Genomic DNA, 27,803 nt, shown 5'->3' with positions numbered 1-27,803 from the left:
CTCATCCTGTGAGTTAAAATGCAATGCTGCCATCTCATCTTCATAAAAATGAAGAAGATGAAGTAGGAATTTAAGAATTTGTTCAACGTATTAAAGGAAGGCTATAGCAGAATTATGTTTAGAGCTCAGATATCTTTATTCTGGCACTTGTGTTTTCCTTTGTTTTTTTTGTCAACTTTCTGAGCTTGCACAATAATGACTCTGGGTAAAATCTGACTTTACTGAAGATGAAAGGGCTAGGACCTCATTTGAAAACATTGGAAAATGAGTTTTACTGTCCATTATGGCAACCTGCAGTAGTCTGTAAGAAAACCAAACCCCCCAAAAACCCAACAAAACAACCCCCCCCCGCTTTTGCCTACAAAAAGAGTGAACTTCAGATTCCTCATTCCATAGATTTTTCAGGTCCCTAAGTTCTAAAGATACTTTGGTTGTATTAAACCTGCCTGTGTCAAATCGTATGTTCTTGGAAGTAGCAAAAAGATATCTGACAATGGTTCTTGCAAGTTGCCACTGCTTATGTCTTACTATATTTTCATTTTAGTCTTGGCCTTAATCTCCTTATGGAACATTTAGGCATTTTCCGTTTGTATGCACACGGATGTTAATTCCTTAGACAGCTCTTGGATTTCTGCAAAATCAAATGATGAAAATTGAAGCAGTGTCTGTTGCCATTTCCATGTTAGGTATCAGTTTGGATGTGTGGATGCTGATATTTTATCTTGCTATTGAACAACTTTTGTATTGCAAACGTGATTTGTTATCTAGCTGACATACATGAAGTGCAGTATGGTACCTGCCACCTTTAGCAACATGGCCTTCCTGAGTAGGTGTAGGAGTTTACATCAGAGAAATGTCTTAATACCCGTATGTTGAAACTTTCTTTTCCCTGGAGGCAAGTTATTTTGAAGCACAGAGCAAGCTGAGGAACATCTTTTCTGGTTTCTGTCTAGGGATCCTTGATAACGTTCCTTAAATGAAGTTACTTCAGAGTGTTCAAGTCTGCAAGAGTCAGCCTTATTTTTGCTTTAATCATAGCATTTTTCTTCCCTCTCTTAAAAGGGTTTTTTTTGTTGATTGGTTGCAGCCTGTATTATGAAGCTCCATGCAAGCTGTGTCCAAAGACTTTTGTGGAACAGTGTAGCTGTCCTTAAAATTTTGATCAATTAAGAAAAAAAACTTGTTTTCTCTTGAAGGTTTGTGTGTGTGTGTGTGTGTGTTTTGGTTGTTTGGGTTTTTTTTGTTGTTTTTGGGGTTTTTGCTCTTGTGTCCCTGTCGTCCGTCCCCCGTCCGTCCGTCCGTGTCCCGTCCCGTCCCCCCCCGTCCCCCCCCGCCCTTTTTAGAAAGAAGGTGTTCCTAAGTCTGTAGGAAGATTATTTATGTAGAACAGGTACTTTAGATAGCTTGTAGCTAGTGATTATGGCTGCTCTGTTGAGTTGCCCCTCCACCTTCCATCTTCCAAATATTTGGAGTATACTTTTATAATTTTTCTTTGTATATGCAATTTTGTTTTCTTGCAATGATTAAGAAGCACTGCTTTCTTCCCCTCTGCCAAGGGAAGGAAAGAAAAGACTTACCAGTGGTGGTGGGGGTGGTGGGGGTTATGACCCAGGCTGCTTGGATGGTGGTAGGTGCACAGGTTTCTGTTTGTACTGTAATTATGTAGTTGGAGAATTGACCAAGTGGATAATGCTAGGGCAATTTCCTTACGTACCTCTCAGAGAGGAACTACCATTGGCAGGCAGATTTGGGTGCCATCCAGGCCTAGCAGAAGATCTCAATTGTAGGGATCTAATGGAGCACTTCTAAAATGCGAAGTCCTAGTTGACAAATGGAGAACTGTAGTAGTTATGGGTCTGTAGGCAGTGAAAGATATGGAAAATGTGAATTCTCTTAATATTGGAAATAAATTCTCAACAGCATTTCTTCACAGTATCAAAACAGGAATGGTTAAGTTGGACTGGCTCTCACATGAGCAGACAGCTGGTTGTGGATAAAAAATAATCTGAAAAATAGTCCTCTCTCCTTGATATTAGAGAAGGGCTTTCTGTTCTTCTAGTTGTTAAAGCTTGTTTGAATGGAGAATGCGAATGAATTCCTCTTTGTGTTTGCTTAGACTCATGAGGAGGGAATTTCTGGCACAGAATTGGAGTGTTTGGGGATGTACTAGAGTTCAAATGAAAATATGTCTGAATTCTTTTGTTAGCGGTTCATCTGTGCAAACGCTGGGGACAATGACATCCAACAGACTTCTTTCAAGTAATAGCATCACTTTTTTTTAATGCAAAATCTGTATCCAGCTGCTGAAGACTTTGGAGTTGCTAGAATTGCAACCAGTCTTGTTTTGGAAGGGGAAATGACACCTGAATACGCATAGGGTGAGAATGAAAGGGCAGGAGAGTAGACAGTCACTGTGCCCACAGGCTTTCTGTGTAGGTTATTCTTATCGAAACCTTAAAGCACCAGAAGTAAGAGATTACCTGGGGGGGGGGGGGGGGGGGGGAAATGCTTCTGTTGCCATGGTTAAAGTACAGCTCTTTCACCAGAAGTATCATCTACACTGGTTGAACAAGAATGCTGTGTTTTATGCTAGAGGCAGGATGTTCTGTTCGAAGTAGCTGCCTTTTTGTTTTGTTTTGTTTAAAGTAGTCAGTTATGCTGAAATACTAGTTTTGGGGTTAATACAAGAAAATGTAAGCTGTCTTGTGGTAGATATTGAGAATGAGCACCATCTGAGGGGTATCTAATCCCTTTTAAAAAAGACATTCCATACTTCCAACCTTGCATTGCCTTTGCAGATGGATGTTAAGTAAACAAGTGAAGGTAGGATATTTAATATTTATTTCTCCTAAAAGTTCTTTACCAGGGAATGATTTTTATCATTCTTTGTCTAATCTTTAACTTTAAAGATGACACTCGTAGTTCAGGACATTCTAGTAAACTCCAGCCTGTCATATTTTCATTTGCATCCATCCTTACTTTGAGCCAGATCTCAGTGATTTACTGAAGCATAATTTCCCACATTGTGTGTCCTGATCTCTGAATGTGGCGGGATACTTTTCAGAATGAACAGCTTCAATGTTATTGCTTTGGAAGAAAAGCAGAAAGAAAGCTCTGCTCTTGTACCCCGCTCCCACCCCCACCCCCCCCCCCCCCAAGTTGGTTCTTGTGTGTACTTTGCTCAAGAAGTCTGAGGATGAAGGCATACTCTCTTCAGACAGAGCTTAGCTTTCTGTTGCAGTGATCCTAACAAGGATGTGTAAGGCTTTCTTTCATGGGTGTCTTGTCAGCCACACTTAGTTAAGATTATTGATGTTTTTCTACAACAAAGAATACAAACATTACCTCCATGAAACGTTACCTTTGTGAAAGAGTTCCTCTTTTAAGAACCAAGAGAGTAGAAGTAGATAATACCATGGTAGTATTACACTTGGAAAAAAACGCAGAGCAATACATGTGGGATTTTAATGGGAACAAAAGTGTTAAGACACTTTAGACTGGTAATAACTCCAAAGGGCTTAGAATTTAAATAGCCACTGAAGGTGAAATCTGGAGGTGGAATCTGGGGGCTGAAATGTGACAAAATGCCTCAAACTGGGTAATGATGTTTATGATAGATCTTGTTAGTTCTGAGTTTGAATGAATACTTCTGGTGATGCTTATCTTCCTGGCTAAGTTTAGTGTTGCAGAACTCTTGGAGGATCTTTGTATTTTAAGAGTAACTTGAAACAGGATGACTGTGCTTTAAAAAAAAAGAAAGGGACATACTTAACAGAATGCATGAAGATACTCAGCTGAATTGGAGTGCAGCTTATAAAGAAGTCATACTGGAATATGTGGAATACATTAGTCATTGGTCTTGGTTATTGACTAAGCTGAGAATGTGCAATGTGTTACTGCAGGAAAGAGAACTTTTTTGGAGCATCCAAGGAAGGTGGAGTGGGAAGGTGATTCTCTCTGTTGCTTTGTGGCAACATCTGGAAAAGGCTTTTCATTTTTATAGACCTAAAGTTCACATTTGTGTTGAACAAACAGATAAAATAAGGAAGCAGAGGAAGAATATAAGGAGGAGATGGACTGACAAAAACAATAGGACAATAGGCATTTTTGTCCTGTCAGATAGCAGTTACAGCTCTGTGCACTGTTGTTGGCTTGCAATTTACTGTATGCATTGAGGGAAAAGAGAATTCCTGATCTTTATAATTTAGAATCATGACGATGATTAGCCACAGAAGAAATCAATACATTTCATGTTCAAATTGAGTTTACCAACTTGATTATTACACCCCCTACTTGAGATTGTTTTGAAAGCCAATTGGAATATTCTGCTAGAGCACTGCTTGCTGCTTATTCTAACATGAGCTGTATTGAGCATAGCACACTGGAGATCTCTTATCTACTGCCTTATTTCATCCAAAGTTTAATTCAAAGTACTGGTGTTTTACTTCTGCAGCCTTATATTTTCTGGTTCAAATGTCACTTACTTGTAACTGTATTTCTGCTTTTGTGTTAGTCATGCGTATTTACAGTGTTTTACAAGTACATTTGCTGTCCAAAGATCTTGCAAATCAAGGTAATTAAAAATGTCAACTTAGTAGATGAGATTGTAGAGTAACCATTAATGAAGAGGGCAAGCTGATGTTAATTCATATGTAGATAGGTTCTCTTTGAAGTCCAAAGAGCAGTGGGAATAAAGGCTGAAAACAATGTAGGTAGCATGGTAGAGAAAGAACCAAAGTGATAGGTAGAGGTGCAGAAGCCAAGAAGTGACAGTTGAGACAGACACAATCAAGACTGAGCATTAGATCGAACTAAGATAATGGATTCCTTTAGATGACTTAATTCAGGATAGGGTTGGGAAATCTTGTTCAGAGAAGATACGAGCTTCAGCTGTTATCTTTATGGTCATGATGAGGAGAGAAACAAGGTGGGACTTTACTGCAAAATTCCATTGAAGTGTAAATTATTTGTAGCAAGTATAATCTTTCCATTTTGTGTCTGAATTTCTAAGGCAGTAGGTACTTCGGCAGAGTGATACAGGCAGTGAACAGTGATAAAAGTTTACTTGCATCTGGCTTTCTAGTAAAAGAGTGGATAGGGTGGTAGAGGTCTGAGTTTAGTGATTGTGACAAAAAAACCCACAAACCCCTAGTGGTGAAAACAGTTGCATCCAGCTGGCAATCCTATGGCATGACATGCGCAGTAACAAGACCATATGAGTATGGTGTCCCAAAGAGTTACAAAATGGAAAAGCAATTGCTTGCCTTGTTAGTTCCAATTAAAAAAAGTTCTATTTAAACCAATGGAAAACACAGCAAGCTGAATATGCTTCAGAGACCTGCTGAGGGAAAAGTGATTTGATTTTGATAGTCCTGACTTGGGACATCTTTGGCAATGAAGGGGTGCCAGAATGAAGATACAGCAACTGTGTGCTGTATTGAAGTATGCAGCAAGTGCTTAAGAAAAAAGTATTCTGTTCGCTTAGCCAAAGGAAGGATTTTAGTGGCCAAGGTCAGCCTGTTTTTGGAGAATTAGAGGAAATCACTGAATCTGCTCCATGATACTTGCTAGTCATAAGAAACAGAAATCAGAATTAGAAAGGCCTGTATTACACCAGTATGGACTTTCATATCTGCAGCATGTAAATTACTTGGAAAAATCTGCATGTGCTTTACAAAGCCCTTCGCTCCATACAGTTAAAGAAAGAAGCCTGGCCTAAGTCATCTTATTTGTATTTTTTGAAGCTGAAGCTAAATTACAGGGTACCAATTTTTATTATTTTTTACTTATTTTTTTATTCAAAGTGCTTCAGGCTTGCCAGGCCCTTTCACTTAAAGTTGCAGTACAGAACAGTTGAAACTTAAAAATGATAGTTGCTTGGATCCAAGCTTTGAAGAGGATTTTGTACTTTGAAAGCTTTGTTGTTCCTGACAATATTTGTGGCACCACCACTGTAGAACTGACTGCATCAGTAATTTTTTAAATCTGATACTTCAGCTGTGGTACAGTTCTTACTTCTGACTTGTTCTAAAGTGTAATTCTTGGCCAAAAGCATTTTTAAGCAGCTATCTTATAACTATGTTGTATTTGACATGGAAATGTCAAGTGCTGTGCAGGAAGTGGGAAGTTGCATCTGAGCATCATCTAGAGAATAGGCCTGGGATGCTGCTTAGCTGTCTTTTAACTAAATCCTTGTATCAAGCCTGTAGTACATCTTCCTAAAACTTTAACAAGCTGTGGGTTTTGTAGGGTTTTGTTTTTCACTTCCATGAGCAGGAAGGGTATGGATGCTGTGAATCTGGGAGGGTTGTGTGCCTGAGTTGTGGAGTCAAGAGGTGTGCTCCAGCTTTTCAGAAACATCTCTGCAGGGGAAGGGGATCTTACTGGTGCCTGAGGAGATGTGGTGAGGAGTATGTTAACTCGGGTTAGAAACACAAGAGCATGTGGTAGGAAAGGACATTGATGTGGCTAGTTAAATTATTTTGGGAGGCTGATGAAATGCAGAATACTGTGACATTCAGTTAAGCATCGTGTGGCTGAACAATACCTCTGAACCTGCCTTTAAACTAAAACTCTTCCCAGTAGGAGCTGGCAATATATAACCTTTCTTATAAGTGGATTGAGAGCTGCTGTTTTTACACTTACCGATTAAAGGCTGGAACCTGGCTACCAACCTCTCCTCTGTCTGGTTTTGAAGTGGCGTTCTGACATAATGTAGCTCTGTGCTCTTACTGTACAATTTGTGTTGGGTTCTCTCTGACCTGTCCCTGAAGAAGTATTTGTTTCCCCTGTTTATTTTACTCAGAAGAATTTGTTAAGATATGAAGCCCTTTCTGTTGATGCAGATGGTTGTTTCATCTTGTTAAATTACACATGGCTTTGTAGGTAAGGCTTGTGTATTCATGTGTACTCTCGTTAAATAGCTAGAAATTATACCTAAATTCCTTGGTGTGTATTTGGATAAGCTTCTCTTTGTTCAGTAATATTACCTGTGACTTTGAGGCATTTTTGTTAATTGATCTTGAAGCAGGCTCAGTAACTTTATTTTGAATTAATTGTAAAATTGCTCTTTATCTTCTCCCTAAAAATCACATGCACAGTGGTTTATTCTGTTGAATGTGGCTTGGTTTTGGGTGGGTTTTTTTGCTTAGTAGAAACAGCTTATTTAAAACACACTGGTACATCTATTTTTAAGGATTGTGGAAACCCATAAATTGAAAAGGAACTGGAGAGGTTTTGTTTTTTTCATACTAGTGGAAGAGAACAGTTTGGATAACTGTTTTTTACAGCCAGAGCTGCATTGCCATTACATACAGACAGCAGATGGCAGCATTAGACAACATGTGCTTTGTCCAGGTAGCCAGAAATCAAGTGATGGCTTTTGGGGTTTCTTTTGTTCTCCTCCTTACTCTTTTTTATTTTATTTCTTCATTATACGAAGTATCCAGGAGCCGAAAATTTGAAAAAACTACAGGTTTCATCCCTCTCTTAAAAATTAATTTTTAAAAGGGTCTGTGTTTGTGCATAGTGCAATGTGCTAAGAAATCATCCTCTAGAGTGGAAACGAAATTTCTTTGCAGGAGGGTGCAGAGTGAGAGGAGACACTACTATTTTACTTGACTCTGGAGGTTCTGTCTTATCCCACATCACATATATCTGTCCTTCCTCTACCTACTTACAGTACAAAATGTCATCTGGAAAAAAAAAAAAATTAGTCATAATGTAGCGGCAAAACTGTTGCCTGGAGAGAGTGCCTGCTGAGAGCCAGACGCAATTTGGAAACAGTAATAAGTTTCCCTTGATAGGATTATTTTCACTCTGCTTTAAGGGGGAGAGAGGATGGAGAAGTGTTTGTTCCTAATGGGAATGCCCTTGAAAGAACAAGTAGGCGCAATCAAGGGAAAAATATACATATTGTGCAGTTAAGATTGCAGTTCTTCTACAGACTAGAATAGATTCTAGTTAAATTAGAAAAGAGGTGGATTATGTGCCTAAGTTTAGTGTGGCAGTACTAGCCCTGCAGCAAATGTCAGCATCTCAGCTGTGATGAGCAGTGTGTGGTGTTTGTGGCATGAGATTATTTTAGGGTGGTTGATCAAGGTCTTCATTAACGTAGTGAGCAATGCAAGACACTTTCAGCAAATGTATACTATCCTTAACGCAAATAATGAGTTAAGCACCTTTTTTTCCAATACTGTTTCTTGTGAGTTTTTTGGGGGGAGCAAAATGAAAAATGAATCTATGGACCATTATCTATGTTGGATGTTGAAAGTTGTCTTTTGGTTTTGCTGCCTGCCCTGGCAGTATCCCATCCCTCCTGTGTTAAGGAAACTGAATAAAATACCATTGTCCATTTGTGGCAGTCTGTAACTAAGGTTGCTGCAAAGTATGAGAAAATTCTTTTAATGTCCTAAGTTGTGTAGTTATATATTATTTTTTTTAGCATGTAAGGGCTAGTTGGGGTAGTTCCTTTTGTACTTTGGAAATACATCAGGACCAAAGTGGCAGGCTTTGAAAACTGTTTAGCAGCTGTGGAATACCAACTTCTCCCTTCAGAAAAAGTCCACGTAGATTTGAAGAGGAGAAAACTACAGGTGTGAATGATCCTTCCCCAAGCTAGTGAAAGAAAACAAAGAAGTGGAGATAAACAGAATCATTTTTACATGTTTATTACTTGTTCACAGTGTAGATTTCCAACACTGTAGCTATGACACTGTAAGTATTGTAGTGGGCTTGGTGATAATGAATGTTGTAACATTTATCTTTGGGTTTTTTTGTCACTTATTTCATACTTTTTTTTACTGTAAATAATTTCTGATGAGGCAAACTCTGGTAAATCAGAGCTGCATATTCCAAGTTGCCTATTACATTAGTGTGAGTCTGATGTATTATTCAAGCAAATCAGTAATAAAAAATTTAAGCCTTTGTCGGTTAGCTGTAACGAGCTGTAGCCAAATTTCTAACTGTAGTTCACCCAATGATGTGCTGATCTGTTTTGTCTCTTTCTCCATGGAAAGGTTTTCCCATGAAGAAGAAAATAAGTATTTTCTCTGAGGTGTTAGGAAGGTGGCAGCAGTACAAGTGGAATCTGGAGGGGTTTGTACTGGTTATTATAATCCAAAAAAAAAGCAAGTTGTGTTTTTCAGATTTCTTTGGATTTGTGGCATGAGGGACTCGGTGATTGTATACGATTCATCCTATTCTTGATTGGTTGATGTAGGTAAATTAGTTTCAACTTTGGATACCTGCTGCAGAAGTTCCAGCCTCCATATGTTTTCTCTGGTGTGGTAGTGTGGAGTTCCCCATAACTTGCCTGCCAAATGCCGAATCAGGATGTGCTTTGAACAGTTGATTCTGATCACTCCCTGTTTGAGACTGAGGTTCAGAAGTCTGCCCTGAAAAGCATTTATTATATCTCAAATGTATTTTATTGTAATTGTAGCTTGCCCAACTCTTACTTGTTAGATGTGACCATTTTTAGAGTTCTGTCATTGCCTGTATGTGCTTCTGCAAGATTTTTAGCATTTGTGCATGAAAACCAGTATGAGAGCATATTATTGAATATCAGAGTAACATTGACCAAATCGGTACAGGTTAAATTGTATATTGCCTGTATATACTGGACTTTAAGAATATGATTATTTTTTTTGTGGCATTTTCTTTCAATTTCAATACAGGCTACAAGAACCAAAGAAGAATTTTTAAATTTTTTCAACTAAGGTCAATCTTTGGTCAGTTAAGGTATTCTTTTATGGGTTTTGTTCTGTGTTTATGGCTGTATTGTTTGTGAATCTGTTATCTTGACTCTTGCTAGGAAAGGAAATATTGCTAGTTCTTGACTATTGCTAAAAAAGAAAATATTATTGCTAGTTCTGTGTTTGGTTTCAGACTTCAGAAAACATGACCATCTTTTTGCAAAGGTGTGGGATTTATGAAGAACTGTGAGGAGAATGATATACTTCAGATAGCCAAAAAATATTTGTCATTTATATGAGAACATATAAATCTGTTGGATTTGAGCATGATTTGATAAATTTGGCTTCTGGGTTGCATGTTACGTGAGAAAAACTGCAAGGACTGACATACCAGTGACATCAGAAAAGCTGGGCAAACGTTTTGTTGTTTGTTTTTTTTTTTTTTTTTTTTTAAAGAAAAAAAAAGAGGTGGCCTAAACCCCCAAAATACTAATACTTTCCCAGTGCAGCAGTATAGAGACTTACCAGTGTCAATGAATATTGTTCTGCTGGTATATTTCTTATTTCATGCTTCATTTTCTCTTCTCCCAGAGCTAGAAGTGTCATAAAGTGTTTTGCATTATAAGTACTAGGGATATTGTGTAGAGGCAGTATTTGCCATGTTCTAAGAAATAGAAGGTGCACAGTGAAATCTAAGAAATTGAATAGACAGTTCCACTTCTACCATTTTCCAAAAGAAATAGGCAAGAAGTAAATGTGTGGGCATTGGGAAGAAACTGTGTATTTTAATGTCTTCCCTGCCCCCCTTCCCCCCCCCTCTTTTCTTTTTTTCCCCATGCAACAAAACTGATAAATGCACTTGTTATAGATAGGTCTGTACCTAGGTTTTACTTATTAGTGTTCACAGTACCTAATGATATTTAGGTTCAGCCTAGCTATCAATAAACAGGGCAAGGAAAAAATACAGTAAAGTAGTTGCTCAGCTTCTCTCAAATGGGTTTTAATTGAGGTTTTTGTAATGAAAAGCTAATATTATCAGTTTCCTAGAGATGACTAATTCTGTGTTCCAGTTGTAAACTGAGGAGATAAGACTATAGTCAGAGAAGGGTTGGAACAAAATTCTGTAGGCATTTGGTCGTTGACTAAATGTTTTAAATGCATTAAGTTATGCTGGGGAGAGAAAGAAAAGCTACATATTTTTCTTACAAGTTGTACACTTAAGGGTAACAAATAGGAGCACTATGGCTGGTCCTAGATAAATGCACTTAACAGGGCTGTTTCCTGCTCTGGTTCTTGGAACAGGAAGTAAACATCTGTATCAGAGAGGATTTGCTATTACCACTGATAATTGCAATGATTCTCTTCTATGAAAGCTACTTAACTCCAAGAGCATATTTAACTACATATTTTAACATGTTTGTGTGGCATGCATACAAATAAGGTCTATTTTCAGTACCATTCTATACCTCTTCATTGATAAGCTGTAATACATTCGGAGTGCTTCTCTATGTTATTGAAATGAAAGATTTTACTGCATCTTAGGAATGACAGTTTATGCTTCCAGCTTCTTACACTCTTTTTCCAGGGTTTCTTTGATCTAGATACAGTGAGGTGGAGAAAAAAGGATAGACCCAGAAGACCAATGGTGTTCAAAATACCAGTGTCTGAAAATGTTGCCTCAGATTGGTAAGCTTATTCAAGCAGAACAAATGAGAACCAAAAGTGCAGATTCCATCAATAAGACTGCACTTCATGTCTCGCTGAAGCAGGGAACATTAATAGATCTCTTCATGTTACTCTGATTAGCTATAGCTGGAAAAAAATGAGCCTTTCCTGCTGATAGTTGAGGCATGTGCTTTAATAGTCACAAAGGAAATGCAGTGTTTTTTAACCATTCCTGTTGTTTATATTCTTATTTGAGTACATTTAAAAAGGGTCATAATGTTTATTTGTGAATAGCTTGTGCTTGGAGCAGGGGAATTTATCTTCTCACAGGGTTTCAGGGTAGGAAGTGGCAGTATTGGCAACAGTGCTCAATTCGTTCTTATCCTCCATACCGGAAAATATTTACCTCCTATAATACTGCTTACGTGTGGTTGGGTTGGTTTTTTTTTTTTTCTTTTTTTTCACATCTCCATTTTACAACCTTTGAAACTCTGTGAGACTGGCTCAAAGCAGTCACACAAGAGCAGATCTTACTCAGTGTAGTGTAAATGGAAGCAACTCTGTTAATGAAAAAGCAAAACACACGAAAATCTTTTTATCAGTTCCTACATGACGGAGTCTGTAGTGAGCTTCAAAGGTCTTACATCTAAGGAAAGCGATGACATGAAGAAAGTATTCAGTGTGGAAGATCATGTAGAGATCAAGAGAATTGGAAACGAAGTCAGCAAAGTAATATTTCTAAGGAAAGCCTTGTATAAGAGAGAAAATAGAAGGTGAGTTGGAAACTATGTCTAATATTAACTGTTTTAGGTTATGTACTTTAGGCATGAAGGTGAGAGCTCAAGAAGGAACCAAAAGGAACAGTTAAGACCATAAATACGTGATGATGACTGTAGCAGGGTATGAAGTAAAAAGCTGGATTTTGTAGGACTGAGTGAAGAGTGGATCATGAATTTCTATGTAAGGTATAGGGCAGAGAAACATTACGTCACTGACAAGATGAGGCTACATCTAGCACTTATGTTATGAAATCCGAGGGTATGTATTTGTACTGGGAGCAGTTCTACTGTTACGTTTAACATTTTTCTTAGGGGTATGTGCACATCCTTTTTGATTTGGTGCTGATGTCAGGAGAGGATGCTTTTCTAAGTGAAACCCAGCATCATCAGTCTTGCTATAAGAACCAAACCTCACTACAAGTTTATTTCTACCTATTCTAATTGTGAAGAATATGGTCCTTCCTCTCTCAATCAATATGCTGCTGAGTTGCATGGCCTATGGCTATGCAGACTGAAAAAATACTGAAGAAGTCTGAACTTCAGTGTTCATCTTTGAGAGGTGACTAGACTTCCTTGACTCTGTCCATCCATTTCAACACCAGAACTTCAACTGAAAATAAAAGCTTGTCTTAAACATAATTCAGAGCCTCATAATAAACCATGTCATGTGGTTAACCTTTAATACAATGTAACATTTAAAGACTACTTTGCATCTTCTTCTGGTAAATTACTACATAAATATTTACATTAGGTGGGAATATGGTATTATTTATGGATCCATATTTCTCTGGCGTTTCATATGCATGGTTCTTTTGTTCCTTAAGAAATCCAGACAAAAGAACAAGCACACACAAAGTACTAATTTTAAAGCTTTGCAGTTCAGGGGAGAAAAATCTCCACATTTGGTTAGAACTGCTTGTTGTCTCCTGTTGCACGATAGAGAGAAATCATTTAAAATAGTTGCAGTTGCATTAAGCTCCTTTGTTTCTGATACTTGTCATGGAGTGACTTGTCTCACCTGCTAGGGCAGATTGGTAGCAGAGCAACCTGTCAGATCTGAAGATGTTTTGGTACTGTCTGTTCCTTCTCACTTCAGAGGCAGATGTGTTGTGGTACAGTAACTGCTTTAATTTTTGCCCCTATCTTGCTTCAGTTCTCTCTCATTTTAATTAATTCTTGGAAGGGGAAGGCAAGAATATATGAAATATCTTACTGGTGAAAACTGTCAAAAAAAGAGGAAGGTACAGGTTCCTTCCCCAGCCCCTGCGTTAGAAAGATATCAGGTGGTTAGGGAGACTGACCACAAAGCTACACTGCCAGTTCAGTACAACAGTTCAGAAAATGGTCCTGAAACATCAGCATTGCAAACTGTTGTGAAGGTACTCTGAGATCTAACACATGTGAATTCTCTTACTTGCACTGCATAGACTTCTGTGAAGTCCTGTAAATCACATACCTTCTCTGTAACTTGCCTTCCCCTTTATGAAATGTGACCTTCCTCGTAGAGTGGACATACAAGGTTGATGGCAGTAAGTCCGTTGATACTTGTAAGCTATTCAGATACTGCGTAAGTTTGTCTTAGTAAGTTTCCATTTGAAATGGATAAGGTGTGGGTGTTTCCTTGGTCTGTTGAAATTAAGGAGAGATACTGAGCAGCTGTGCTGCAGTCTTGGCTTCTAAATTAATCCTGCACTTCAAAAGTTAATTCTTTAGGGACTATCACTTCTCTATGGTCTCCATGATATTTATCAATGATAACACCTCACTGGATGTTCATGATTTTGTGCCTTGGCCTTGGCAGAAGTATCACTTGAAACCTGTAGGATCTTGTATTCAGGTTCACTGAACTCTTCACTGAACAGTTTCCTGTCTTGTGTTTTGAACTTCTGTGCAGAAAGTAGCTCTCTAGTTTTATTTATTTAATTAGTTGTTTTTATTTATGGTCCTCTTTTAGAAAGCCAGTCACTTCTAGTCTAGGGCCCTTGCAAGGCATTCACATACACTCATTTTCCTTTCCTACTTGTTGACAAGAAGCAGGCATCCCCACATAGCTTGGTGTGCAGGTTACCTTGATGACCTGTTGGTGTGAAAAATACTCCTAATGTCTCTGATTTTTATAGGCCCCTATTGTATAAAACCTTTTAGTGTTTAATATTTTTCCCGGTTTCCTTGTAGTGTCTTTGGTTTGATGGCTCAGAAATACATAAATACATTATAATCACAGGAATGTATTTTACAAGAAGGCCTTTTCAGTGCCTGACTTGACTAAGCTCTTCCAAGCATCTGTGGTGAGCTCTGCATTATCTGCAGACCCACTGGATCACAGATTTTTCTGGTTTTGTTTTGGTGGGGAGTGGCTGTATGCATGGAGCCATTTGCCTGTTATTCTTACTGTATTGCAATAGGTAAAGAATTTGCCCAAGAAGTATTTGCTTACTCGAATATTAATCCTGTGAGAGGAGGATATCGGAAAGTATCATTTTCTTGCTGCCAGTAACTGTCTTTATGCAAACTCTTTTCAGCTACTTTTTCTTCTGATGAACGCTTCTGAATTTAGATTTTGGAATTCCTGACCTTTGAACTAACAGCCCTCCAGCACTGATATCCTTAAGGCTAACAATGTTTCTCTAAGAAGAATGGAGAGCTATAATGGAGGAAAAAAGTCATAGCTCTGGAGAAGAGGTTCTCTGTTTCCTCACCAATACATTAGAATGCCTTGGTTTATACACATCCAGCTGGATATATTGGTATGCTCCATGTAAGAAACCAAGAAGACCTCCAGGATCCTAGCTATTCTGTGCTAGTAATTGGAGGATATAGGGAGGAGATGAGTGGTTTTCTTGCAGGAGATAGCAATTCCAGAGCCGCATCAACTTGTTTTTACCTGAAGGCATGTAAACTTCAAAAAAGACAAAAGTAAATGTGAATGGGTCATAAATGGTAGTAGGCCTGTCCTGGCAAGACTCTTTTCATACTACAAAACTCATCAGCCAGGCTAGGCGTCTTTATGTCCAAGAACAGGAGAAGAATCCCAGGGGCTGTACGTTTGTCTCCTGTAAATTAAGTCTTTGCCGTCAGTACTTCTCAGTAGAATCACTCCAGGTCGTTTGTTTTCTTCCTCTTCAAAAAATACTAACCATTTGATTTGGAAATCAGTTTGGTGGCATAAGGGTAGCTTCAGAAAGTCAGGTGTAAGGGACAGGGAATTTTGTTAACACGCCTCCTAAAAAGTTCATAGCAATTCTTTTCAGATGGTTGGAGAAGAGGTACCATGATGAGAAGTCTATGCACTGTCAAATGGCAAAGTTTGGTGTTCTAATGCTGACAGTGCCCACAAATGCATGGCAGAGTATATGGACAGGATAAACAAACAGTATACTTGCCCCCAAAAGTCTCCCAATGTCCAGAAACCTGTAATTAAAAAATGCAATCAGAATTTTTTTCTGTTTGATAGCACTAAATGGATTTTTTTTTGTTTTGTTATGGATGTGTTTAGGTGAGTCCATGTAAACTTTAAATGTTTATGGCATCCTGCAGAGAACAGTTCAACAGCTTAGGGGAACTCTGTGAAAAATCTCCTCTGTTTCTTTGCTTGGAACCTGGTGGATAGAAATATGGAAGAGTAAACACATGAATCTGTTTGTTCTGTTGCTGGACAAATGCATATTCTCTGTCTTGAAATACTTTCAAGAGAAATTTTCTGTCTTGTTGAGTCCTGTATTTATCTGGCTCATAACTCTTCTCCTGCTTGTGCAAGAACAAGGGCCAGCCTGTTCCCTTTGGTCTACTGAGAATGTGAAAATTGTATTTTTCCTTACCTGATTACCTCCCCTTCATATAATATTAAGGTACATTGTTCTGGTCTGTCCTGGTGTATCTACAGACACGAATGTATGTGTTCTGGGCGAGTGTTGTACTGTTTGTACCATACAGCTTCTTTTTCTTCTCCGATGATCGAGATCTGAAGAATTTTGAAATGCCCGTTGTTTTGAGGAGCTGTAGTTCTCTTTATCTACTTCTACATCCCAAATCGGTAGGAGGGAGAATTACTATTAGTCAGGTTGGGAAGGTAGAACTTTCCCGTCTTACAGTATGTGAATGTGTCACATTTTGGCGTGTGTGTGATAGAATATACATCAAGAAATGAAATCCAAAGTGTTGGCAAAACAAATTATTTTTATTTTAAATTTCTCTCAGGTTTAAGTAGCCCTGTTTAGTTTGCCTAGTGGTGTCTTCCATTTTTGAGTACTGTTACTGCAAAAAGAGCCTACCACCAGGAAGGGCAGCAGAACGCACCCTGTTCAAGACAATACTATTTGAGACCTTGGTGCTGTAAATGATGTAGAAATGTGCATGTATTAATGAGGGGTATAATAGGTTTCAGTGAAAGTGGGAGATAAGATGTGTTAATCTTGTATATGAAATAGTCCTACAACAATGAACCTTATAATGAGGCTGTTACTAAATCTTTTCTTCGCTGGCTTCAATTCAGTGAAACCAGCGTGTTTCAGTTTGTCATGTTTAAGGCTAGCTTTTAGAAGAAAGCACCAACTTCGAGGCCTTCGATGTCATTCTGAAATACTTATCTAATCAGAGATGTGTATGGCATGTGCTGGAAAAGATCTTCACAGCATTCTAACATGGAATACTTCCCTTTTTTGGGTTTGGGGACACCTTTAAAACTAGTATTAGTGCACTTGTATGCAGTTTGGTTTGACCTCAGCTGCCTTTTAGGAAAAGGAGCATTGCATTTCTCTCATCAACAGTGTGCAAACAGATTGTGTTCTAACAAGGTTAGAAAGACTGTCAAAATAGCAGTAGTTTTAAAAGAGAGAAAAAAATTATCTACAATCATCTGCAATTTTTGCATTCTGTGTTGTTCTAGCTGTAACACTGAAGGGAGTTCCATAAGAAGGGCATGATTTCTTGGCTCACTGGTTTTCGTGTTTGGATTTTTTTTTTCTTTGCTATTTTGGTCCAGCAGCGGTTACAGATTTTCATCTTGCCACTTGCACCATTTGCCAATAAGTCAGATTAAAATCTATGTACTTCTACCTTGAGTATGTTCTGGTTTAAAAGGGGAGAGAAAAGGAAAGTTGAAATACCCAAGCCGGATGCTGACTGTGCAAGATACAGAGAGGCAACCATGTGAGGAAGCAGCAAACAAAATAATTCCCTGTAGTGGCCAGGTTTCCTTTCCAGTGTGGACCTGGACAAGGAGGCTGTCATTCTGGGAGTGGTGGGAGATAGCCTGAAGGAGAGGCTGCTTTTCTCTGTCAGCTTTATTCCCATTTAAGGACTGTATGGGAGAGGTGCAGTGAGAGACATCAAGTATATAAAATTAAGGGTGATGATTGATTGTTTCCTGTGAGGAAGCAACAAGATAGACACCACTGTGTATTCTCAGGTCATTCCTATTCTGATAGTAACCGAGCCCAAACCTGATTAGCTTTGTTATAAAACAAGTTGGTGTTTTGTGATCTTACATTCTCATTCCTTGCAAAGCAGACACCTTTTTGATTCGCTGTGCATATTCTTTAATTGAGATGGAGGTGCTGTAGCTCTGCTCTCAGTAAGTTCAGGTTTTACATTCCCGTTGTCTTTTGCTTCCTTCATCCCCTTTCCTCCATGCGTCTGGCTTCGATCTCACATTTATCCTGGTAAATAACTCCCTTTTTCTGTGTCTCAGCATAACAAGCTGAGCATCCTTTCTCAGATACTTCAATTCCTGTGTAGGCTAAAAGCACTTTCTCTCTCCTCAGGCTTGTACCAGAAGCTTTGTGGTCAAATTAAAGAGCAGGTCTGTTTTAATATCGAGTACTACTGATATGACAGATAGCTTTGTGTACACAGTAACGGTGGCTACTGTGAAAGATTTCTTTAATTCTAATTAACAAAGGCCTTGCAACTAAATTGGGAAGTGTTCCCAGTGATGGGCGCTTTATGCGGAGCTGTGACTGCTGCCTGTGCGGATGGGGGTGTGTGTGCTCTGAGGAAGAACGGTAGCAGGAGGATCGCACGGCGGATTTTCGTGTTTCAAAGTGATGTGTTAGATACCTCTCTGTAATAAAATTAACCTCAAAATTTGACAAGGGCGCTGTGCGAGTTCAGTTCGGAGAGCGGTAATACCCAGCGAGGCCACTAGGTGGAGCCACAGGTCCATCTTTCCTGTCTCGGGGGCTGACCAGTGCTTTTGTCGGCTTTGCAGATGCACATATGGTAGAATATTATCGTTTTATAGTTACAATTATGAGCAATTTGATAGAAAATGAAAGCTGAATTATGCAGTGTTCCTTTTATTTGTTTAATTTTACACTCTAAATATGTGAAAGGAAAAAATAGCCCTGTTTGTGTGTGGATGGCGCGTGGTGAAATACCTTTTTTTGGCTTAATATTCTCACATGGCACAGGTTGAGATTATTTTCTGTCGTACATGATGAAATGTATGGTGGTGTTTTAGGATGCTGGGACTGTTTTGCACAGAAATTGTATATGGCTGAATCTCCAGACTTCTTTTTTCCTTAAAAAGGCTTCCTTAAAAGGCTGATAGACAAATACTGAAGTAACAAGTTCCTTAACAGTTTCCAGTGGAAGAGGCTGGGTAGCTGTGCCATCTAAGCAAATGCCAAAAGAAATCTTTACATCCTGAAAGTTGCTATAGGTGTTGGCAGAGCTCCCCTGAAAGCAGCAAGTATATTCTGAACAAACTCTTCCTTGCCAATGAGGAAGTTCTCCTTCCATTGCAGTTCTTAAGCCAAAAGTAGAAATTTTTATGGCCTGTGCCAGGACCAGTAGCTTGTTATGATGAGCTGTGAGGTCTGTACTTCTTGTATTCAGGTTTGTAGCTTTTCTCTCATCAGATTCCTCATGTTCATTATTAGGAAAATGCATGTTTTTACCAGTGTGTGTAGTGGCATAACTTGCCTTTTGTGTTGATTTCTTCCTTTTCACTGGAAGAAAGTTGTTAGCACAGCCAGGCTGCATTAATAAACCTTTATTTTCTGTTTTTCTTTGCTTGAAAGCATCATTTTCTTTGTATTAATGAAGGTAAGGCTGGAGATGTGTTTTCCACTTGGAATGGGAAGTGCAAGTCTGAGATGGTACTGTTATTTATTGATCCGGGCACATCTGCTGGCGTATGATGGCATGTGATATTTTTGTCCTTACCCACCTTTGAACCAGAGAACATGGCAGATAAGCGGTCCAGTTTGATTGGCATATCCAGTGGAAAGGATTTTCAATATATAGGATCAAATCCTGTACCTTAAAATGCTTTTTCATTTTGAAAGTATGATAGAGATTTTTTTCTGAGTTTATGTGCTATGCTTGGAATTAGTTTTAGCTTTAAATGTTTTCCTTGCTCTTTTCAAATCATACCAGTGGCCCTTTTTGTTTGGCCAGTTTTAGATACACTATATTTATATTGTGCATCTCAATATTTTTTAGTATGTTTAAAGTGAACTTGGGAATTTCATCATCTGGGTGGAACTGAGCATCTTGTTAGATGATATAAAACTCAGATTGTCTATAAAAAAAAATTAAAAAAAATTACAAGTACTAGGAATAAATCATACTGGCAAATTTAACCAGGGTAGGAAATATTCTATCTTTTATTGCTTTTTTTTAGGATCAATTTTAACAGTTGCCCTACAGGTGGTAGGGTGGAGGTGAAAAGATTATTTTTTGAAAACAACTCATTCAGCTCTTTAGGTAACTGGTTTTTTATTTCTGTTCCCACCTGACATCAGTAACTCCAGTGATTAGATTTGAATTTGATGTTTTATGTTTGCTTCCTGAAAGCCCCAGAAGACTGCCCTGGCTTCGTCCCTGACTTTCTTCTTAACTCTAGCTTTCCTTTAGGTAGGTAACCATAACTTAACTAATTTATATGCACCATATGCAGTCTTGGCTCACTTCAAAGTGTAATCAAGTCATGAACTAATTACAATACTGTATTCCCAAAGAATGTAAATTTAATTTCCCTTCAAACAGAATGGGAATGTATTAAGCAATTCCTTAATATGAGAGCTGTGGTATTCAACAACATAATGCTGATGCTTCAGACAGAAGTGAAGTTCTTAACTTTTGTGGACCTTGTGACCTTCTTCCTTATGCATCTTCCCTTTTTATTCTTGCATCTTGAGTTAATTTACTGACTGGATAACAACATTAAAATATTCAAGTGTAAATTAAAATATAACTTTTGGGCTGCAGGTTGGAGATCCTTATCTTATTCTATGTGGCTTGCTTCTTTATAGTGTTTTCAGAAATGTGCCTCCTGAAGATTTTGGATCAGGAGGAGATTGTGTTTTGAGTTGAAGGCTCATAAGGTTCAGACCTGCACCAGATGATTTCTTTAATGCACTGAAAAGTGGATGTGCAGAATCTTCCCTACAGGTTCTTAGTATCACTGTGCCAAGGGGTCCACATAAACTCAGTTATGTAAGAATAAGTGAAGTGAAGTTGTTCATAAAACATTTTATTACTTCAGTCTTTGCAGCATCTTCAGAGTTTAGATAATAAACCTTCACAGAAGTTACTAGTCTTTACCCTTTCACAGAACAATGATTCACGTGGTTTCAAGCCACTTATTTTATTTCTCTTAATTTTAAAGGCACAAGAAACATGTTAGGGTTTACTTAGATCTGTGCCTGGATAGTTTCATTTCCATAATGCAGTCCCATTGTTGCTCTTCAGAGATGAGATTGTCAAAGTGCAGAACTGTATATGTGTTAAACGCAAGTTGTACTTTAAAATTAAGTCTGGTCAGCTTCCAATGAAGTATGTAATTTTTTAATGCTAAAGGAAAGAGCTTAGAATATCTTAGTTTATATTTTAAAGTGTTCCTTTTAGATGTTAATTCATTAATACCAGCATTTTATTTTTAATCATATGACTTTTCATGTGTAAGTAGTTGAAGTTGCATTATTTTAATCCTTTCTTTGGTTAGCAAGAAGAAAGCCTGCAGGTGGAAATCAGAATGACATACATATTGCTTCTTTCCCAAAGGGCACGGTACCTTTCCTCTATCGATACGCAAAATACTCCAGGTAAAAAATAAACCTAATTTCCTCGTGTGTCAAAATACTGAAAAATATATGCTTGTGTGATGCATGGAATAATGTGGGCCCACTTCAAACTGAGCACACTTGTAGTGGAATTTGCCACAAGGCTGTTGTGGGCCTTTGGGGCTCTGAAGACTGTAAATTCTCTTCCCTTGTATTATGAGCATTTAAGTGTAGCTCGAGCCTTAGTTGTGGATACAGGGTTGGTATTATTGGGTGACCCAGCTCTGTTGGTTTTAGTCTTTGCTTGAGTTTGGTGAAATGCCTTCTTACTCTTGCAGAAGCATTTTAAGGTATTTTTTGGCTACTGAGTAACAATGCAGTGGAATGCCATGGTCGTACAAGGTGCCAAAGTTATAATGCAGAGGTGTGTCTATTGAACAGATGTGAGCTTGTTTTGACATAGTTCAAGTTGCCGGGCACAGTCCAGGTGCATTCTGGAAGTGGTGTAGTGTTGGTGTTGCAGCCAAACTAAAAAAAGAAAAAACCCCACCCAACACTCAAACACAAAAAAACAACCCACAAAAAAATAAAGCCAAGGTAAATGAGATCAGGCATGAAGTGCTTGATGCTGTGCTACTGTGACTGTGCAAAAGCTCCTTGAACAGGTCTGCCTGCAACTTACCTGGGTAGATTTTTCTTCTGAGACCAAAGACCTCTCAGTGCTTAGTCTAGCTTCATCAACATAATGTCAGTGGTACTTCCTCAGCATCTCTTTCTCAGTCTAGTTTTTTCACAGCCTTTGTCTTGAAGGGACTCTCTGAGGCAGTGAGGAGAGTTCAGTCTTTGCTGAATCTGCCAATATGATAAGTAGTTAATGATCTATGTCCTTAAGCAGGGAATAAAAAAAAAAAACAAACCACACCAACAAACAACGTGCTTTGTTGCTACTAGTTCATGATGGCAGATGTCAAAAAGCTTCCTTCATCATGCACTGAAATCATATCCCTGGAAGTTTTCTGTATCTCTACCACAAAATATAAGTTATTGCTGCCTTAAATTTAAATCTAACTTGTGCCTATTTTTCTTCCTTTGGGTGCTTGATTAGTCTTTGCATATCTCTATAATAGCTCTGAATCTCTAGAGAATCTTCCATTGGATGTAGAGGCTCCTGGGACCTGGAGCATCTTGTTGATGAAGATGGGATTTAGCTGTTGTGTTCTCTTCTGGGCGTGGATTGTAGTATGCAGCCTTGGATGAAAAGATGGTCCAAGTCAGAGGTACAATCAGGGACTACAGGAGTCAGTCATCCTTTGGCATCTTGTTTGACGCTTGGGAAATACTAGGGCTTGTCCGCATAGTGAATGCAGGCAAACATGCACTCTGAGCTGATCAGGTGCAAGATGAATCCAGTCTGTTAGTGTTGCCTGAGCTGTGCTAACTTACCCTACAGCTGCAAGGCTTGTGTCCTGGAGCTGGCTTGTGGAGCATGGGACTGCTGAGCTGTACCTGTGTGCACAGGCACGTCTCAGGACTCCTTGTACCACGAATTTTCCATGTGTAAAAAGGGAACAGTAGAGCTTATTATGTGTGTCCCAAAAATGCTTGTGACAAGCTATTAAGGAAGGAGGCACTAGGTGAGTTCTCACAAACACTCTGAAAATACAGAAGGAGCTTTGTCATTAGGTTGATTGGTAAAAAAATCTGATTTGTGCTGTTCGGTTCCCTTGGTAATAGCTTCTAGAAACCTTTTTTCCAGCCTCAGATTCCTGTCCTTGGAGATTGGTTCAGGTTTAATTTTTTTTCTTTAAAATAAAGTGAGGTGAACACAAACATTTCTTCTTCAGTAATACAGGCTAACACCACCACCCCACCCCCCTTCTTTCTAAAAAGAAAGTCCTTCTACCTTATTTCTTCTTTTCCCCTTTTAGAAGTGATTTCAGAAAGGCAGAAATTCAGCCGGTGGCCCTCATGCAGTAGCCTGGTGTTGGCTTTATTTGAAAACTTCAGCTGTAGATGAAGAGACCGGTGGGTGTTTGAGCTGGTGTAGCATGAACAGTGCCCACAGAAGGATGTGGAGGCTGATGTGTAGAATTCAAAAGCTTTATAGGAAGATGCTGAATGCTCTAAACCAAAGCACTTCAGGTTTTAAGCTGGGCTTCACTTACAGTCAAAGAGGCAGTGGAAGCGGTGTGCTGGGAACATTACTGGAGGTCAATGGGTGTGCTAGAGATCAGCACCGTCCCTCCCATCCCTTCCCCCTGCCTTCCCCAGCTTCTGGGGATGCAAGAAACTTTAGCTGTCTGTCCTACTTCAGCTTGTGAGAGGGCTGAAAGTATTGTGAGAAGGAGTAAGCTGGGAGTAGTTGGTGTCGTCATAGGGCAGTCTTAAAAGCCTGACGCTTAAGAGTGGAGCTGTAGAAATATTTGTAAGATTGAGACTTTGCAAAGTGGATGGACCCTACCAGACAGGTTATTGCAGCTGGAAGAGGTGCCCCCCTCTCCCAGCTGCCTGTTCTCTCTGCTTGCTTTGTGCCAGCTCTTGTGCTTGACTGACCCTTTGCCTTGCTGTGTTGGTTTCCTGAGCCCTTGGGTTGAGTGAGGGGTCTGGGGGAGCTGCAGGGCTGGTGCTGATGGAGGGAGTGAGACGGCGGGGTGGGGGGTGGGCAGCACTGTGTCTTTGGCAGCAGCTGAGCATTCAGTTGGTTGTGCCTTCTCACCAAGCTTCACCCCTAAGAAAAAAGCTCTTTGTTCTCTGTCTAACATCCCTCTCCCTGGCAATCCGTTCCTGGCCTCTGTAACGTGCCACTGCTGCATGCTAGCAGTCCCTCCTCTCAAAGCCAACTCTGTCTTCGCTGAAGTTATTATCTCTTAAAAGCCATAAATGAACTCTTAATTCTGTGACTTACATTCAGTGACAAAATTAACTAATGTATTCTATAAAATATATAGTACTTGCAGTATGACATATAAATATAAATGTGCCTGTTGTAATCTTAAAATCTTAACCTTCACATTTCTGATTTTGATTTTTTGTGTTCCCCCCCCGCCCCCCCCCCCCCCCCCTTAATACTTTACTAACAAACTGCATAAAATATGTTACTCAGATACATTAAATGCATATTTCCTGGACATAAAACTACCATTCAGTGAAATGCTAAGTACCACTTCTCTCAGGTAACTAACATCTTGTAAATCCAGTATTTGTGCTGCTGAACACAGGAAGAAATATTTGATGTGAGCATTTAGGCACATTACTTTTTATGTGGAATACAAATCTGTAGGACTTGTTGTCCTATGGGGTTTTTTCACCTTTATCACATTAATTTTTTTAAGCAGATTATGAAAGTATTTATTATTATCTATGTATTTGTCTAGAGACTGTATTGCCATAGTATGTGTGCCCTTGTTATATCTGAATTATTTAAATATTTTTTTGGCAGTGTTGTATACTGCTCGGCTAATTTTTAGGAGGGGAAAAAAGGGGTCCTGTTGCTGCTTTTAGGAAAAAATACAGTAAACGGAAGAATAAAATCTAATATTAAGCCTTTTTTTTTTTTTTCTTAAGAACATATTGTGCAGTAAATGTACTAGCACATTATGGAGGATTACCGTACTTACAGTAATTCTGCATGTATCTTAAACAAATGAATGTCTTTGGGTGTTTTTTTCTCCCCCTATTCAAAGCTTCATGTTTACTTGCTTAGGAAGCAAAGCAGGGCTTTGGACTCTTAGACACTGTGGTGGCTGTAACAATACACTGCTTAATGTAGAGTGATTGTGTGAATGAACTAGGTTTTAATCTTCTAATACAGGAAGTTTCAACAGTTTCAGTGCTGATTGAATCTTACAAGAATTTCAGGGATATCTTGGCTTCCATTCAAGCTCATGTTAACTCCTGCCCTACTCAGTCGTGATCACATAACTGACCCTCGGACAATCAGGATTTGCGTGCATGCTTTCCTAATGTTAATTTTTGCATGTCATGTTTTAAGCTGTATTTTAAATAAGTTTGGGAGCTGCAAGCGAGAGGTGATGGCACGTGCACAGCAAGGGCTCTACAGTCTAAAACACAAACTGGGCATCTCTTTTGTGGTACACTTGCACCATGTATGTGCTAAGCTTGGGAGTAAGGGCTATTTTGCCTAGCTTTCCGGCAGGACTGGTACTAACACTGTAGCAAGAGTGAGGGTGGGTGCATGGCCATCGCTCCTGTGACCCAAGGCTGTTTAGGATACTCATTCCTTGTGCCAGAGTGTGCTAGCTGGAGGGAGAAAAAGGGTAAAATCTGTTTGTGGGGAAGGGGCTGCTGGAAGCAGAGTGAATTAAGAGGGCTGTAAAAAATTGATAAAGATAGGACTGTCTGTTTTTATATTCTGCCACATAATATGGGTTTAAATGAATTTCCCTATAATTTGTCTTCAAATACCAACATTTAACTCTTAGGCTGTATAAATGAACTGGCTTTTTCTAGAGTAAAATTCATGCTCTGCGTCCAGGCTAATATGTTCACCTACTATAAACATTACTGCCTATGGTTACCACCGGAATAAAAAATTCTTTTTATATACATCATAGCTGGCAGAGACTCCTGAGACCACCACAAATCACTTCAGCCTTTTGGTGCTCTCTGATGAAATGAACTGAAATGTAAAACAGCTTAGGCTTCAGGCAGGCTGGCTCTGGAAAGCAATTAGCTTGCTTATACCATTGTTTGTATCCTCCTGTATTTCCAGGTGCTGAGGAAAGGTGTTCTAGGAGCTCTCCTGATTGATTTAAACACTGGGGTTTAATAACCTCTCATTCCTTCCTAAAATGTTTTGCTTATTCTCTGCGTAGCCTTTTATTTAAAGGAAAGAAAACCAACCAACTGACCGAACAATTAAAAACCTGGCAAGCCCCCCCGCCCCCCCCTCAAAAGAAGAAGAAGAAGAAGAAGGAGGTGGAGGAGTAGGAAAAACAAAACAAAACAAAACTCAGGGTCATAACAGGGGATAACAAAGCAGTGAGTTATTTATGCAGCCATGATTGGCAAAAATGATTGCAACATGAATTTGCCCAGAAGCAATGATTAGATCATAAAAATGTTAAGGAAATCTGTAACTCAACACCATTTTATAGATTGAAGAAGTTTTTTGTTCCCTACCTTAATTGCAGTGACTTGTTATTAAAGTATTTATTCAGAGTAATCTCTTTGGACAGCGAGCCCTTATCCCATCTGCATGCATAATTAAAAGTGAGGGGGGAGAGAGGGGAGCATAAATGGTTTACCATGCTACGTGAGCAAAGGGGGGAATTACACAATGACAGGTGAAGAGCAGATTTATCTCCTGTTGGAATTTCAATGCTGCAAGCAAGGCAGGACACTGTTGCTTGCTAATACCTTGCCAACACCACAATTGCTGCTTTTCCAAATTACTGTCCAAAAATCATTGCTGGTCTCTAAAAGGCCTGTAGCACTGCATCTGTGGCTGTGGGTTTTGGAGCTGTTGGTGATCAAGCAAAGAGATTGGATTTGGATATGTGGGCTTGTGAATCCATGTCTGTGCTTAAAAATGGACTATTTACTTACTTGGCTGGCTATTTATTTATTTATAAATAAACATTGGTAGTGTCTGGCTTTGCTGAATACAAATCAGAGGGTTGTAATTGTTCCAACTGAAACAATGTCATCACCTGCCTCCTGCTGCTGTCCCTTTTCCAATGATAAAGAATTTGGTGCAATTCTTCTTTTCCCACTCTCTGAGTACAAAGAAGGTTGTACTTAAACATTCATCTCTAGGCAGATTTATCATCATTAGGCAGTACTCAAACGCATAGTATCTGTTTTTAAATTCAACTGTTACGGATCTAAATCAGATTTACATAGACTAAGCTGGTATATATTTGACTCTTAACTATTTGCTAAAGAGTATTTTTTCCCTTAACTTCTTATGTCTCACCTCTGCAGCAGCAGTACAGAGAATGCCAGGAACTTCTGAGCCTTTATCAGAAGTACCTAGCTGAGCAGCAGGAAAAACTATCGCTCTCCCTTTCTGAACTCAGTGCTGCCAAGGAAAAGGACCAAAAGGTAAACTTTTTTTTTTTCCATTTCCTGTTTTTTAAATGACTTCTGCAATACATCGTTTCTCTTTTACTAGAACTGCAACTTTTAAGTGCGTTATCTTGCATTATGGTGTTTAATACTTTTTTGTGATTAGCTTCCTGTGAGTCCTTCACTTAATACCTGGATTGCAGGAAAAGAAAAAAGTAAACCCCCGGATTCTGGGTCAATAAAATGGGCGAAGTTGTAATGGAGTAGGAATTATAGGACCCATCATTTGCTAAGAGAAAAGTTAAGATGCTTTTCTGTTTTCTGTACACTTTCTTAAACAGTGAAATAATTGCATTCACTATAGATACAGCCTTTCAGATTTTCACTGTGGCTTTTGATGACTGGAAAGGACATTACAGGTGATGTATTTGGTCAATAAGAGCTTTCTCAAGTCTGTAATGCAGCCCATCTGATTTGAGCTGTTTATAGAAGACCTATAATTATATTTGCAGTTTAAAAGAGAAAATGTGGGCTAGAGATACCTGTTGTATTAGATGATCTCCAGAGGTTCCTTCCAACTCTGACCGTTCTGTGTTAAATTAAGCGGTAAACTGTTTCTCAGATGT

The 27,803-nt window shown here is 38.9% G+C and overlaps 1 protein-coding gene across 3 annotated transcripts in view; it reads left to right on the top strand.

Annotated features, from left to right (window-relative positions):
- The window catches only part of KIAA1328, a gene marked incomplete at its 5' end in the record, with an annotated part of 180,754 nt that overhangs the window by 42,964 nt on the left and 109,987 nt on the right, over positions 1-27,803 (top strand). For all 3 annotated transcript variants that reach the window (XM_080371387.1, XM_080371388.1, XM_080371389.1), the window contains one exon: positions 27,086-27,213. In XM_080371387.1, the coding sequence (XP_080227513.1) occupies positions 27,086-27,213 (128 nt within the window). The remainder of the gene's footprint in view (positions 1-27,085; positions 27,214-27,803) is intronic.

Source organism: Falco punctatus (genome assembly GCF_963210335.1).
Source record: "Falco punctatus genome assembly, chromosome: Z".
NCBI lineage: Eukaryota > Metazoa > Chordata > Aves > Falconiformes > Falconidae > Falco > Falco punctatus.
This window is presented reverse-complemented; position numbering and strand designations above follow the sequence as displayed.